General features: G+C 44.7%; 1 protein-coding gene across 3 annotated transcripts in view; it reads left to right on the top strand.

Moving 5' to 3' along the window:
* PDE1C (phosphodiesterase 1C) overlaps window positions 1–16937 on the top strand; it is a 567042-nt gene that overhangs the window by 91361 nt on the left and 458744 nt on the right. For all 3 annotated transcript variants that reach the window (XM_037837021.1, XM_037837022.1, XM_037837023.1), the window contains exon 2: window positions 9681–9731. In XM_037837021.1, coding sequence (XP_037692949.1) covers window positions 9681–9731 — 51 coding nt within the window. The remainder of the gene's footprint in view (window positions 1–9680; window positions 9732–16937) is intronic.

The following is a 16937-nucleotide window of genomic DNA, read 5'->3' as shown; positions in this document are numbered from 1 at the left end:
CCCTCCAGTCCACCAGTATCTCTGCTTTGTGTGAACGAGGATACTTCATTTAGCCTTCAGCAGCATTTGGATCATACCGTGTATTAATATTGTTTTCCCAGCCAGGCCTCAGGCTGCCAGAGGTCAGGATCTGGTGGTTTCAAACCTTGAGAAATTCATATTGTGCTGACTTGAATGATCCCTGTCAGGAAGCTCAGTGCCAGGCGTCCCAGGTCCCAGCTGGACTGCTGTCCCCAAGGACCATGTTGTATCCATCTTCCGATCCAGCCAAATGGGGAGGAGGGTCGCTGGGTGCTCAGTAGTGGTTCATTGATAGTTTTCTCTGAGTAACAGAAAGGGGTGGAGGGTCATCCTGAACAACTTGAGGTCTTGGAAAGAGGGGTCAGGGTAAGGGAGCAAAGAATTGATTGAAATAAATTTTACTTTTACTAATATCTCACTTTGGTCCATAAAGAATTTGGTGCATAGAGCAAAATATAAATAAAATGTATTTGGCAGAGGTGGTTTATAGATAAATAAGCAAATACAAAATCAGGATCAGGGAAGAAAGAAATATATTACATAAGCCTTTCCATTGGCCCAAATTTCTCCAAATTAAAAAAAAAAAAAGTAAAGAAAATAGCTGTCTTCTCAGGTTGGCAAAGGCTTATTTGATTTTCGCTCTCTTTGTCCTTTGCACCTTGGGCTGAGCTGAGCCGGGAGCCCTTCAGCCCTCTGGCAGGCAGGCCTTGCCCTCTGTAAGGATTTGCCCATTTCTCTAGGAGAGAAGGGCCTGGAGGGTGCACCATCCCTGCCACTCTCAAATCATCAGCCCTGGTGAGTCATCACTACAAATTGGTTTTATTTTCTTTTGTGCAAGAGCCTGATTCAGAGTATATCTGACAGCCAAATTGGCCCGGAAGGTATAATGAGGCAATACTGAGCATTGCTGAATAAAGGAGGGGAAAAAGGAACAGGCTTGGGGGGTGGTGACACCTTTTATGTCATTGGGGCAAATTCCAATGGGATTGCAGACCCTGCTCATACGAGGAGCAGGAGAGCAGAATGCATTCTTCTGTGAACCTCTGTCTTAAGGATCAGTGGAGGGGAGGCAAGGGTTTCCCAACCAGGCCTGGGCTCCACAGCAAAAGGTTCATCAAATAGTACTAAATAGTGGATGTACTAAAATGTGATGGATAGCACAGGGCACTGGCTCTGGAGTAAGGTATTAGTGGATTCACTTTCTAGCTCTGCCACATACTGGTTGTTTTATCTCCAGCCATTTATTTAAGTTCTCAAAGCCTTAGTTCCCACATCCAGAAAATGGGAAAATAATAACAATAACCTCAAAGAGTTGCTGTGAAGATAAAATTAGGTAACAAATTATCAGTGCTTATCATAGTCCTTAATCATGTTATATACATAGCATCTCTCATTTTCAGCAATTCCAATGGTATATCTTATCTAAATATTTAACTTGATTATCTCTGTGAATTATACATTTTCTGGCCACACTGTTTTTTGTTCCCTCTGACTTGGCAAGGGTTTTACTGTCCAGCCATCCTGCCTTTGCAGCCTCCTCGCACCCCCACTCATGGCAGGTGTTGGTAACGTGTCACAGACACATCTTGCTAAGCTCAGACTTGGCATCAGAAGTCTTCCCAACATAGCACTCGATTCGGCCTCACCCATGGAGTTACAAATTTTTATGCTTCAGACAGATCCCAGGATTGACAAATGACAACATTTATCAAATGGGGATGAAGGAATGCTTTTATTTTACCTTTGACAAATTACTCCTGGGGGATTAAATAGATGGGGTCACATTCCCTTATCTGAGATTGCTGGACTTGGAGCTAGAGGACACAGATTCTGTTTGCAGCTCTGCTGCTTTGTCTTGCTGTGGCAAGTCTCAGACAAGTCAGTTAACCTCTTGGAATGTCCTTTTCCTCATCCGTTAAGAAGAATAGGTCTTACCTCCTAGGGACTGTTTTGTGAGTTGTACAGCTTCCTGGTAAAATGAATTTGATTCTTGTTCCTATTCCCTTGTTACTATTTTCTACCCAAGGCAGGTTTTAATATAGTTGGGGATACACCTGGCAGTGAGGCTCTTGCAGGAATTGGGCAGTGAAGCTCCCTGTTTGTAACTAGCTTCTCCCTTTTCTGGATCTTCCTGCTGGGAGTCCTGACCTGCCTGCCCACCTCACAAAAGCGCCTCTTTTTAGCAACAATCTCCTGGGCTTGTCCCAGGTCCCAGGCAGGGGACCTTCCCCATTCTCTGCAGGCTGGTGTAGGGCTCTCACTGGTCTAGTGGCATGGGGAAGAGGGTGGGACCACACGCTCTGGAGCATGTTTCCTACCTACTTACTCTGCTTGAAGGCAGAGAGGCTAAGTGGAAGGGCATGGACTTCAGAGACAAAACAAACCTGGGTTTGAATTAGGGTTCTGCCAGTTACTAGCTGTGTGGCTTTTGAAAAATTACCCAACCATTCTGTGCTTCAGGGCCCTCCCTGCTAAAGTGGAGTGAGTCTTATTCAATGTGAAGGCAGGGACAATGACTGGTTGTTCACAGCTTTATCTGGTATCTGCAATTTAGTTGGTGGTTGATAAATATTTTCAAAGGACTGGATGGATGTTTAAAGTCCATATAGGTGCTTGTCTTAGTTTGCTAGGGCTGCTATAACAAGTACCCTAGAAGTAATTGGCTTAAACAACAGGAATTTATTGGAGGCTTGAAGACCAAAATCCAGATATTGTCAGGCTGTGCTTTCCCTGAAGTCTATAGCCTTCTGGTGGTGGCTCAGTCTCTGCCTCTGCCACAGGGCGAACTTCCTTCTTCTGTCCCCTCCCCTGGCTTCTACTCCCGTGTCCAAGTTTCCCTTGCTTATAAGGGCTCTAGCTATATTGGTTTAAGGCCTACCTTGCTTCAGTTTGGATCTTTGAAGTAGGATCTTTGAAGATCCCATTTACAAATGAGTTCATACCCGTGGGTCGTGGGGTTAGGACTGGAACATGTCTTTGTGGGGCTTAGTGGATGTTAATATCCTTGTACTTCCTCTTCTCCTTCCCCATTCTCAGTCCCAGTCCCATTCCAGATGGTAGATTGGTAGGAGGTTATCATTGATGCTTTCAAGAAATAGTGTGTGCCCAGCATTTAGCACTGGGGATAAGCAGCTTTTTTTCACTGACAGAGTCATGCTTATGTGGGGATTACATTGTACTGAGAGGAGAAACACTAACCCAATAAATAGAGTATAGAGCAAATGAGAAGGTGGTTACGTGCTGTGGGGAGAACAGAGCAGGGAAGGGGATGGGAGCATAGAGAGGGGAGAGGTTGGGGGCTGCCATCCTCAGGAGGTCATGGAAGGCCTTACTTAGCACACAACATCTAAGCACAGATGGTTGAGGGTGGTCTCAGACCAAGCCTCTTCACCCCCAGCATTCCATCCTGTTTTCCCTGCTGTTGCTTAGGTTGTTGCAAGTTGAAGGCAGGGTGAGGACAGACCAAACACCTTGAGTGATTCTGTGCTTCATCTTCAACTGTAACTAGGGAAGGTGCCTGGAACCTCATTCCACCGCTGTCTTCTCCGGGAGTCCTTGGTGCCTGGTGTTCCAGCCACCAGGCTTTCCAAAGGACCTCAACTGGAGAGGATCCCTGGGCTGGACACAGCTTGTGGCAAAGCAGCAGCCAGGCAGCGCGCTGGACAGATTTCCTTGCAGGAAGCCAGGCTCTGGCCTGGGCTTGCTTGTTCTCTGTGTGTTTGTCCTGGCACCCAGCACCCTCAGCTGAGTTTATACTCACCCAGGTGTCAGGGCTTTCAAAACAAGGCTGGTGTTTGTGGTGCTGCTTTTGGTTACGAAGCAGTACACACCTGCCTAGGCCACCGGCACGGCCGTTTAGACGGCCTCCCTTGCACTGTTCTGCTGGCCTGGGTTGTCAGTGGCTTAACTTGGACATCTGAGCCCCCTTCACCACCTGTGTGTGGTTGGGATGCTTGTTGCTCTGAGTTAACTTCCATTCCTCCCACTGGTCTGTATGGCATGTCCTTACTTTCAGATTTGTTTCTGGTGAATTTTTGAGGAGGTGAAATATACAGCAGACACACTGGGTAACACTTCATTTAGAATGCTGCTTCTTAGGCAATTGTTTAAAACCGAGACTCCCACTTGCAGGGATTCTGATTCAGTGGATCTGGTATCGAACAAAGCAATCTGCATCATCTTCGTCATTATTATGATCTTAAATTCAGTTCCCTAGCTGATCACACTTTGATAAACCAGAGTATGAGGCACAGCTTACCTCCTAACTGCTCCCAGCTCTCGGGCGGCGCACAGTATGCATGTGCTGAAGGTAGAGGCGACGCGAGGTGAATCCTTTTATAGGGAACCCTTCAAAATGTATGGCACTGCCTACTAAATCGATCCCCATAGTTATATTTGCATCCCTACTGCTGAATATTACTTACAGCAAAGGCACGCCTCAGGTTAGGATTTTAGTGACAGAAGGAGAGCATATGGAAAGGAAGAACTGAATGGGGGTGATCACTTCTGAAGGAATCCAAGCCACACCCTCGTCTCCGAAATGTTGCTTTGATACAGATGTATGAAGTGACACCATTGATTCGTGGTTCTCAAGCTTGGCTGCACATTGGAATCACCTTGGGGTAGGATGCCTGGGTTCCTATCCCTGGAGGCTCTGTTTAACTGGTGTGGGGTGTGACCTGAGCATCGGGATTTTTAAAGTTCCCCAGGTTATTTTTATGTGCACCCAGGGCTGCACACCACTGACCTAGAAGGTCTGGGACTCCCTGGAGAATAGAGTGGGAGATCCTTTTGTTGGGTCTTCCTGGCACTCCTCTTGGACTAGAGATGGGAGGTCACTTGGGCTGAGTGATCCAACACTGCTCTTAAATCGGAATCCAAAACACACATGCACACACACACACATTTATTTTAGAAAAAGACCAATAGCGAATTGTTTTTTATTCCTCCAATAAAGACATTTTCCCCGATTATAAACATGACATATGCTTATCACAACTATTGAGTTTATGCAGAGAAGTCTAAGCAAGGTTAAAAATCTCCCCAAAAGCCACCATGCTAAATAAATAACTTAATATTTTTGTAGGTACCCTTCCATTCATCTCTCTGTGCCTGTGTACACATGTAGCTTAGATATTAAATTCAGCCTTGGTGGAATCTAGTATACATACAGATCTGTAATCTGCATTTTTGCACAATAATATGCTGCAGATAACTTTCCATACTTCTACATAATCATTTTTATGAGATACTGCCAAATTCCCGATTTCAAGCTCTAATTGTGCCTGATAAATGGGCCATCGACTTTATTTTTAAAAGTACACATTTTTTTTTTCCAGTGGAGGGCAAACAGCAGTGAATAAAGTCCTGTGCTGGTCACAAAGCCCACCTGTGCCCAAGCAGGTCCACACTCGCTGATGGAACGCCAAGTGGGGATGTGTGGGTGGGCGCTGGGGACAGAGCGAGTCTGGCTGTAGCCAGGTTTAGAGGTGCTGCTGTGTGTTGGTGTTAATTTCATTCTTTAGGCCCTTTAAAGGTCCTGTTTTCACTTGCCTTCTAGACAGATGGAGAGCTCAGAAAGCCCAGCAAGTGGTCAGCAAAGAGCTGAACATGCAGGAGGCAGCAGTGCCCAAAGGGGCACCTCGGGGCCAGCCACTGCTATCCTGTGCAATGGGAGGCCCAGTGTTTCTGTTTCTCCAGATCTTGAGAGAAGCTGGTAATCTTTATTTATATTTGAAAATTTCTGACTTTTAAATACGGACAACTAATTTAGTTTAAAAATTAAAAACATTGTGGGGCCAAACAAAGCACATCTGGGGCTTCTTATCCTCTGGATGCCAGCCTGAAATCTCTGGTCTACTAAGCCATCTGTGGTGACTGGTATCTAGTCAGTCTACTTCAGTTCAGTTCTAACACTATTGACTGAATGCATTATTCTGTGTGCCAGTTACTGCTCAAAGGACTGGAGATACAAAGGGGAAAAGTTACGGTCCTTGCCCTGGGGTAGCTTATAGTTTAGAGGAGCTGTTCTCGAAGTGTGGTCTCTGAAGCAGCATTCTCAGCATCAACTGGGAACATGTTAGAAATGCAGATTTTCAGGCCCCACCCCAGATCTGCTGAATCAGACACTGTGTTTCCTTAGACCCTGCAATCTGCGTTTTAATAACCTTTCCTGGTGATTCTGATGCTTCTTGGAGGTTTGAAAATTGCTGGTCTGGAAGGGGTGTCAGATGTCTGGGCCAGAGTTCTACTGGATGGAGAACATGTGGAGGGTCAGGGAAGCTCTCCTGAAATGAAGGGCTCCCCCTGAATCTTACAGGATGAGTAGGAGTTGGCCAGATGAAGCTGTGGGGATGGGTGTCCCAGGGGACAGGGACGGAAGGGGCAATAGTAAGGAAGGGCGAGTGTGGGAAGGACATGCATGGGAATGTTGATTTAGTGCCTGTTGCTGGGCACAAAAAGATGCTCTGGGAAATACAGTGGGAGGTAAGCGGAGAAGGATGGATTGGGGCCAAGTGAGCTGCGCTGTATACTGCTGGCTCTGGGACCTTCAAGCAGGGGAATGGCTCAGCAGGTCTGCCTTTAAAGTGAGGCTGGTAGCGGAGCTCAGATTCCTTCTGGAGAGACAACCCTCCTGGTATCCCACTGGCCTAGATCTTGATTTCTACTTCTCCTGAAGTGACTCAGATCTGGGTCAGCAATTCCAGTCCATGGATGGGTTGGGGGAGAGGAGGAAGCAGCAGCCTGTGAAGGGAGGGTCTCAGGCTGATCCAGGAAGCAGCCCTCGCTGGGTGTCCGTGACATTACTGTCCCTCCTCTTTTCTTCCTCCTGGGAAAGTGTACACCCACCAAACCAAGAATTTAGGGGGGTTGCTGGTGTTCTCAGTGATTGTTTTGATTTCCTGCTTTAAAAGCAGCCCTTCACTTTCTGCAGCAATATTCTGGAAAAAACCTTGCTCTATTTTTTTTTTCTAATCATGCATAAAATACAGAGTTTCCATGTAACATCTTATTATTAACACCTTGCATTGGTGTGGTACATTTGTTACACTTGGTGAAAGCACATCAGTTGCTTGCTATGGTCCATGGTTTAGCTTAGGGTTCATTGTTTCTGTTGTGCAATTCCATGGATTTTAAAAAAAAATTTATTCTAGTAATATATATGCAATTTCCCCCTTTTAACCACATTAAAATATGTAATTCAGTGCTGTTCATTACATTCACAATGTTGTGCTACCATCACCACCATTCATTATCAAAACTTGTCCATCATCCCAAATAGAAACTCTGTACATTTTAAGCCTCAACTCCTTATTCCCTACGCCCACCCTGTCCGCTGGATTCTGACTCTGTGAGCTTGTTTTTCTAATTACTTCATATCAGAGAGATCATAAAGTATGTGTCCTTTTGTGTCTGGCTTATTTCACTCAACATGGTATCTTCAAGGTTCATCCTTGTCACATGTATCAGAACTTCATTCCTTTTTAGTGCCGTATAATATTCCATTGTATGTATATAATACATTTTATTTATTCATCATTTGTTGGAGACTTGGGTTGCTTCTATCTTTTGGCAGTTGTGAATAATGCTGCTATGAATATTGGTGTGCAAATATCTGTTTGAGTCTCTGCTTTCAGTTCTTTTGGGTATATACCTAGAAGTGGGATTGCTAGGTCATATGGTAACTCTGTATTTAACTTTCTGAGGAACTTCATGTCTATACTGAACCAGGGATCCTTTTTTATTGGTTATAAAGCAACTTTGGGAAAACTCCTCAGAGTATTCCAAGTGATCATCCAAATTCATGTGTCTCATCCTTAGCTGTGATAATATCCATGTGAGGATGTTAAATTATGCATAAAGACTTAAAGTCTCAAAGGCAGTAGACTGAAGTATTTTAGATGTAGCTCTACCTGTAGGCAGGTAAAAGAATGTGATTTATGTTCATGAGGTGTTTCTACAAACATGCAAGATTGGTTTTGAAAGACAGAGAAAATACTCAACTGCTGTTAGACCTCGTGACCCTTTTTTGAGTTTGAAATAATTTGTTTCATGGTTTGTTTGGTACAGAGTTTCTTTGACACTCCTGCCCCTCTTTCTCTTTTGAATGTGATGGTATGAGACAGTGGTAGCAGGATGCACTCTTACCACCCCCTGCTGGCTGCTTTAGTCTGAAGTCTTATTTGTACTGTACAAAGAGGATGTAGAGAGAAAGGCAATGCAAATTACAGGAATACAAAAATAGACTGTGATCAAATGCATTAGTGGGATTTTTTTGTAATTTTCCAAATGTAGTGAATTTTAAAATGTTTATATTTGTGAGTGTGAAAGGAATTTTTTGACTTCTTTCACTCTGCAAAATGATAAAAGTAGTTATTTCTATTGTCTTGCTGCTGCCACTTTTATATTAATGATTAAGTTGGCAATCTCCTTTGTTTTTCTTATGCTTTGATTCCCCCCCACCCTCACCAACTAAAATGAACAGATTTGCCAGTTGATTGATATGGGTGTTCATTCCACTAAATCACAGATTTTTATGCTTATTTACTATGTATACACAAAACTGTTGAACAAGGCATAATTTTTATACCAGTAAAGGTAATATTTAAAGTAAGTGAAATTTGTGTCTTTACTCAATAATTGATCTATTTCTTGCAAATATGGTCTCATAAATTATAGGGGATATTGATTATGGCTCTATCTACATGATGATAAAATAGAGGCTTTTTAGAGGAGGATACACCACCATGCTGAGAAGCTTTAGAGGTGAGGTTTTCAAGGGCAGTTTGTTGAACAATTTTCTTGATCCTTCTCTTTTTGAGCTTAACTGTTTAATGTCCAATTTAAATGTTCCTAACAAAACCCAACTTTGTCATTATCTTCTGAGATCTCTGCCTTGGCTTTGCCCCTATGGATCAGAGAAAATTGGGACTCCTGTCAGGTGGTTGGGTGGAAACTTGGAGCAGAAAGACGTACAACTAGTTTGGAAATCCTGCATGTCTGCCTCTTAGTACTTAACTTCTCCAGGCATATTAAACTATATTTTCTTAAAGTCTTCTCCAGTTTTATTCAAATGTTCTAATCAAAATGCTTATGGCATTTGACCTCATTTAGGAGTTGAAATATAGACAGAAAGGGAGTAAAGTTCCCTTTATCCTCTTACAAAGACTCCTGAATATAGCTTAATGCCAAATCATCCCCAGGATTAGCTGTAGGTTGGGCATTTTCTGTGAACACCTGTGCCTTGTTCTTCTTCTTTTTTTAAATTCAGTTTTATTGAGATATATTCACATACCGTACAGTCATCCATGGTGTGCAATCAACTGTTCACAGTTCCATCATATAATTATGCATTCATCACCACAATCAATTTTTGAACATTTTCATTACTCCAAAAAGAATGAAAATAAGAATAAAAAATGAAAGTAAAAAAGAACACCCAAATCATTCCATCCCCCCCATCCCACCCTATTTTTCATTTAGTTTTTGTCCTCATTTTGCAACTCATCCATCCATACCCTGGATAAAGGGAGTGGGAGCCGCTAGGTTTTCACAATCACTCTGTCACCCCTTGTAAGCTACATAGTCATACAACCGTCTTCAAGAATCAAAACATGCCTTGTTCTTAATTGCCTCCTCTGTTTCTTTTTGTTTTCCAGTTGCAAATGAGGCTGGAGACAAAAATGCCAGACCACTTGCCCGCTTCTCCCGTAAGTAACTCTTGTCTTAGTCCTGTCCTAGACTCCTCCAGAGCACATTCTCCTGGAGCCTCTTCACTGCGTGGCTCAGGCCTGTGATCCCGCCAGGTGTCCCTGTCAATAACGTGGGGCAAGGAGTTCTGACACTACCCGAGTGGGCCTCACTCCACCGGCTAAGTGCAGTCCTTCCTGGGACTGCCCTCACTTCAGACACCAGCTGCAAGTTCGGGGGTTCCCCCTGCCCCCTCAGGTTCGAGAATCCACTGGAACACATAGGGCAAGGTCTGGGAGGGTCTCAGACAGGATGCTTCCACTGTCCTCTCCCCGTGGAGTTGGATGTATTACCCTCCTGGCACATCACTGTATGGCAGTACTCTAAGACTGTTGCTAACCAGGGACGCTTACCTGAGCTTCGGTGTCCCGAGTTTTTATTGGTATTTCGATAGGTAGGTGTTCTAGTTTGCTAATGCTGCTGGAATGCAAAACACCAGAGATGGATCAGCTTTTATAAAGGGGGTTTATTTGGTTACACAGTTATAGTCTTAAAGCCATAAAGTACCCAAGGTAACACATCAGCAGTCAGGTACCTTCACTGGAGGATGGCCAGTGGTGTCTGGAAAACCTCTGTTATCTGGGAAGGCACATGGCTGGTGTCTGCTCCAAAGTTCTGGGTTCAAAATGGCTTTTTCCCAGGACGTTCCTCTCTAGGCTGCAGTTTCTCAAAAATGTCACTCTCAGTTGCTCTTGGGGTGTTTGTCCTTTCTTAGCTTCTCTGGAGCAAAAGTCTGCTTTCAATGGCTGTCTTCAAACTGTCTTTCATCTGTAGCTACTCTCTCAGCTTCTGTGCATTCTTCAAAGTGTCCCTCTTGGCTGTAGCAAAGCTCCTCTTCAAAATGTCACTCAGTTGCTCTTCCAAATGTCACTCACAGCTGCGCTGAGTTCCTTCTGTTTGTCAACTCATTTATATGGCTCCAGTGATTTAATTTAGACCCATCCTGAATGGGTGGGGTAACACCTCCATGGAAACTATCTCATCAAAGTGATCACCTGCATTTGGCATATCTCCATGGAAACACTCAAAGAATTACAATCTAATCAACACTGATACATCTGCCTGCACAAGATTACATCAAAAATAATGGTGTTTTGGGGGACATAATACATTCAAACTGGTACAATAGACATATGTGATTGAATCGGTGCCCACCTGGCTGAGCTCAATCTCCAGTCCCTGCTCCCAGAGGCTGGGCTGAAGTGACCTCTAATCACAGGGTTGGTCTTTCCCCTGTGGCCAGTCCACACCCTGACACTACCAGAGTGACCGGCCCTGCTGTGTCATCTCATGAACGTACACTAGCAGGTGTGCTGGGGGCACCCTGAACAATAAAGACACTATCACCTGGCAAATTCCAGAGGCTTAGAGGTTACCTCCAGGAGCCAGGACAAAGGCCAGACCTCTCTTTGGGTAAAGTTAATTCCTTACTGCACAAACAGTAGGAAATGTCTTCTGCTGGTGAGTTTTGCATTGGTGCCCCATCAAGGGTGAGTGATACATCATCATTGCCTGGTGAAGCCTTAGCACCGTGGGTTTCAAACTGTGCCCTTGGGCCTTGCTATTCAAAGTGACTTCTTCAGTGTAGCCAGTGAACAGCATCTGGGGGCTTTCATTAGAAACCTGAGAATTCAAGCCCCACCCCAGACCTATGGAATCAGAATATGCATTTTAACAAATCCCCAGGTGATTCCAGAGCACCTTGGAGTATGAGCAAAGCTGCGCTAGGGAGTCTCCTTGGAGTGCACTGCAGAGGGGTGGGCTTTTTGAAGAAGGTGAAGGGAGGAAGTATACCTGAAATTCTTGCAGCCATCAAGATCTATACAAAAGTATCATCATCATCCAAAGTGGATTTATGGGATAGCTCCACTGAGTGTCCTCAGTTTGGTGACTTTTTTTTTTTTAATTCTGCTAGCAAATTTATTATTCTTTTTTTTTTTTTTTTGGTTGTTAGTTGTGTATGTTTCTTTTAAAAAGACAGTAAATATTTTAAAAAGTTTGGTGCCATTTTGAGGCTCAGATAGATTGAATGGTTTTCCTGGGATATCTGGGATAGGCCATGGAGTCTCCTATCAAATTCACTTGATTCCATTATCTCCAGGTCTTGATACTAATGAGGGAGCAGGAGTCAAAAGTTCCTCAATGTTTTCTATGCCAACGTGATCAGCAAATTATATAGCACATTACCGTACCCCCTGGAATGAAACCTGGACTCCAGCGAAGGGCGTGGAAATGCTGATGAGATGAAGCAGGGCCAGTTCAAGATGCTCCCCAACCCTGCTGTGCATCTAGAGGGGAAATGGTAGAGCTGTAGATCTAAACAGATGGATTCTTTTTTCCAGCACCTTCACTACTGCACTAGCTTTCACTTAAGTAACTTTCACTTATTCTTTCTGGGCCTTAGTTTCATATCTGAAAAATAGAAGAGTCCTAACTGCCTTCTTTCCTTTATAAAAATGGCACTGTCTTTTGAAGTCATGGCCCGAGAGCAGCTACACAACATTCAGTCACTGCATTGCCCAAGGCTGTAGCATGGACGCTGACATAGTAAGCCTTAACATGTAAAGTTGAAAGTACAATTTCTCTCTTTACAGGGCTCCTTCTAAACTCTGCTTTCTCTCTCTTTTTGGGAGGCTTCAGAACTTTGGGAATGATTTCCTAGAAACGATTTTTATAGAATTGTGTGATAATGTATGATAATGAAAGAGCATTAAGTGCTCACAATTTAGAAATTGTGTAATAAAACACTCTCTTCTCATGGACCCCATTTTTCACTGCCCTCCTACCTGGAATCGTTATTTCCAAAATAAGTGTTTTATCCCACAGTTCACCAAGGATGATGCATATGCTTTCATTGCCTTTATTTCTTCCTCTTGTGAGCAGCAGTCAGGCAAATTAATAAGCTGGAACCCGTTACCCGACCTCACTGTTCTGGCTGCACCCCACAGCCGTTCCTAACGTCCTGATGTAGAAAGTGGATGGGGCTCCTTAACTGTGAAGCCAGCGTGAGACTTAGAGCAGTTAGTCCTTTCACACAGAGAAGTGTGGAACTTCTCTTTGTTAGTGGAGGGATGATGTGTCATTTGAAAGCTTATTAGTAGGAGATAAGTGAGGGATGAGGAAAAAGAATTTCTAAATAAGAAAAAAGTAATTAGGGGCAAACCAATTAGGTTGGGCTGATTCAGAAAAAAAAAAAAAGAAGAGAAAGGAAAATAAATCTCTTGATTTAGTGCAATGTCCTGGAAAAAAGTTAGATGGCACATTAACTACTAAATCTTTTTGTAGCAAATTCTAGAAGAGGGGAAAAAATTAGGTGGTTTTTAGGAAGGAAAAAAATTTCTTAAAATAGCGTCATCTGATTGACTCTTACTTCACTATAACACGTTGAAAATGGCCATCATGTCCGGCAAATGAAATGTTTGTTTGGGAAGATTGGGAGGAGTTGGATGATAAATTTCTTTTTGGAGACTGCAAGATGAAGTACTGCAACTTTCTCTAGTCTTTGCATCCAACAAGACATACAGAAAGCCCTGACAGTGTGCATTGGTCAGCACAGAATAAGGCAGGGTGGGTGTGGGAGCAAGAACCTCCACTGTGAAATCTGGACCCTGCAGGGGTCAGCAGGGAAGAGCTCCGGGTCTGGGGGAGGGCTGGCCCAGGGTCCCCTCACGTAGTTCCAAGTTTTTCACTCCCTTTGTGGTCCTCATTCTCTGATTCCTGATGTCTCTGGAATATACTGCTCATATGTCTATAGATTTTGCCCCAGCTTGAATCAGTACACTTTTCTTGGCTTCCCCATACTGCAACAGGGATGAGTTGTGATGATTATATTATGAAATCCTAAAGGAAAATCAAAGAGAAATAGAGTATATGATTCTAGTTTCTTGATTTTACCCTGGCCAACTGGTTTACCAGCTTTCCTGGTCTCATTCGGATCCACTTCCTTGGAGTGCCCCTTCTAGACACGACCCTGGAGCTTGGCTTCTTTTGCCCCCTCCCACCCCTGGCATCTTCTTTTCTCTGTGGTTGACACCTCCACCTAGAACAATGGTGTTTCTTCCTGGGAATGTCTGTTTTATGTCAGTCCCCCATTAGACAGTGGGCTCCTTGAGAACAAGGCCCACATCTGGTTGAGTTGTGTGTGGTGTGTCCCTGGGGTGGGAACAAATGCTTGTTGAGTGAAGAGTGAGTAAACGAACACTCTGCCTGCAGTTGTTCCCCACACCTCCTCTTCCTCCTAACTTCACAAGCAGCTGTAGCTATCCCGGTGCTGAGCACACACACTCTCAAAACCCCTTTGGGGGAAAAGCAGCACCCCTGCAGTTCTTCCTCCGAGGTCTCCCTCGCACCACCTTGAGTGTCTTCAGAAGCCATTAGGAACACAGACTCTGGAATCAGGCCTGGGTTTGAATTCTGTGTGATCCTGGGCAGGTAACTTATCCTCTCTAAGCCACTTTCCTCACCTGAATTCTGGGGACAATACTAGAACTTACTTCCAGAAGATCACATGCAGGGAGGGAGTGTCAAAATACCTAAAAGCATGTGGTATGGTCACCAGGTATTACAGATTGAATTGTGTCCCCATAAAAGGTATGCTCAAGTCCTAACCCCCAGCCCGTGAATGTGATTCTATTTGAAAGCAGGTTCTTTGAAGATGGTATCAGTTAAGGCGAGGCCACACTGGATTAGTGTGGGCCCTGACCCATATGGCTGGTGTCCTTATGAGGAGAGGAAACTTGGGCACAGTCAGCAGGAGACAGAGAGAGAGAAGACAGCTGTGTGCTGGAGGTAGAGATTGAGTTATGCCCTGGGTTTTGGGGTTGCATCAAGCCACTGCCAGATTCCTGCAGATTTCAGAGGATGCAAGATCCTGGTGACACCTTGATTCAGACTTCCAACCTCCAGAACTCTGAGACAATAAACTTCTGTTGCTTTAAGTTTCCCAGTTTGCAGTACTGTGTTAGGGCAGCCCTGGGAAACTAAGACACGAACCGGTCAGGACAGATGTTGGCCATGGGACAGTGTGTGTGTGTGTGTGTGTGAAGGAGCAGGACAGTGTGTGTGTGTGTGTGTGTGTGAAGGAGCAGGATCCTGGAGGCCCCTGATAGACCAGGCATTAACCCTTCAGCTCCCAGATGAGGCTGGGGCAGCTGAGGTTCATATCGGCCTGATGACAATGGGTGAATTATATAAATCCCTTAACAGTGTCTGCACATAATGAGTTCTCAATCAGTATAGGTGGTTGTTATTATATATTTTACCTGGAGTCATCTTCTTCCCTTCCTCCGTCACTCCTTCTGTCCCTCCTTTTCACATATATTTGTTGAAGACTTTTCTGTGCTAAGTCCTGGAGATACAAAGATGAGTAAATTTGTCTTCAAAGAGTTCACCATCTCAGCAGGGAGACAGAGGTATATGGCTATAATCCAGTCTGTAGGGGGAAATGCTGGAGACTGGAGTGCCAGAGGGGCTGCCTCCCTCCTCCTGGGGTGGGGTGGATTTCAAGGAAATCCTGGAGGAGACAAGCACCAGCTGAGGCTTGGAGATAAAGTGGGGATTCACAGAAAAGGTAACTTCTAATCTTAAACGGAAAAAAAAGGAATACTATGTTTAAGGGAATAAAGTCCCCATGTAGTGTTCAGACATGGCCACAGTGTGGCAGGAAAAGCCCAGATTTTGGTTTACAACTCCACTCCAGGAGACAAAAATAGGCTGCATTCAGTGCAATACGACAGAGCTTTTGTTAAGGGAGTTCAGGAGAACTGGGAGAGACTATGCAGAGGACGCATTGGCCCCCAGACTTGTAGAGCTGGGCAGTTCCATTCTGGAGTTCTTATTGCTTCCCTAATTGAGGTGGGGAGGGAGGATAATTTCTTCCCTAAGAGGAGTGCATGGTTGAAAAGAAGATAGTGGTATCAAAAGCAGTGAGAAAATGGAGCCTAATTAGTAATGCCTTGACATTTGACATCTATTGCTTAGGGAGGTAACAATCTAGATATTGTTGGAAATATTGTTCTATAGTTTCTTCCTGGAGTAATTTGAGTGGATGGATGATGAAGCAAGGGAAGGCCATGTACTATTTTTGTGCTGGGTGAATGGTCCTCTTCCCTGGGCAGAGAGGGGCCAGGCTGGGCAGGGGTATACAGTGAGGGGTGGTGAGCACAGGGGTGGGGACAGAGGGTGAGGGAGCACCTATTACATGGTGATGCCCTTGTGTGGAGCCCAAGGGCAAATGCAAAATCATGTACACAGGAGACAGGTCTGGACGCAGAAGAAGATGGTGGCATAGAGAGGAGTGGAAGTTAGTTAGTCCCCCTGGAGCAACTAATAAACAACCAGGAACAACTAGTAAATGATCTGGAATAATTGCTGGGGGACAACTGTGCCTGTCTGCACACCATGCACCAACCTGGATTGGGAGGAATGCCTGAGATCACAGCATGGAATCTGTGAGTAGAAACTGCGAACCCGAGCCAGGAGTCCCCTCCCCCACAGCAGCCTGAACTGCAAAGCCTCGCTGTGATAGAGAGCAGCACTCTCTGAACAAGTGAATATACCACAGTCCAGCTCCAACTGGGGTTTTAATTGGCAAAACCTGGACTGCTCAATGTAAGCTGCAAATCCTCAATAAGCAGACAGAAGCTTTTAGTGACGACTTACCTTGAAGAGCCAGGGGACTTCTCTGTCTTGGGAGGGGGAGCCCAGAGGATCGGGTGCTATCTCTGTCTGATGGGTGAACCTGGTGGCTGTGGACTGGCCCTGAAAGGGGGCTTTCTGTCCCTTTTTCTCTCTCTCAACCTGAGTGGCTCAGTGGAGAAATCCTTTGCCATTTTCAGTTCACAGCACTCTGACCTAGACAAGAGTGGAGATAGCAGAGTCAGAGAGACAAAGAACCTATTTAAATGCAAATGATAACTCCATAGGGGGTATATTTTCCCTAAGAGGAAGGAGGTGGTGTCTAGCTCTACTGCCTGCCTTCCATTCAGAACCAGACCCCAGAGTCTGGGAGAAAACGGCCATGGGCCACACCTCCTTACACCAGTCAGGAGCAACAGGCCGACAGGCACCATATGCTGGGCAGGTTAGGAAAAGCACAGCAGCTTGAGGCCTCACAGGGTGTGTTAATCTTCTAAGACACACCCTCAGGGAAACCTGATACTGAATAT

Source organism: Choloepus didactylus, chromosome 5 (assembly GCF_015220235.1).
Source record: "Choloepus didactylus isolate mChoDid1 chromosome 5, mChoDid1.pri, whole genome shotgun sequence".
Classification (NCBI taxonomy): domain Eukaryota; kingdom Metazoa; phylum Chordata; class Mammalia; order Pilosa; family Megalonychidae; genus Choloepus; species Choloepus didactylus.
The sequence above is the reverse complement of the archived record's forward strand: the minus strand, read 5'-3'. Positions and strand labels throughout refer to the sequence as shown.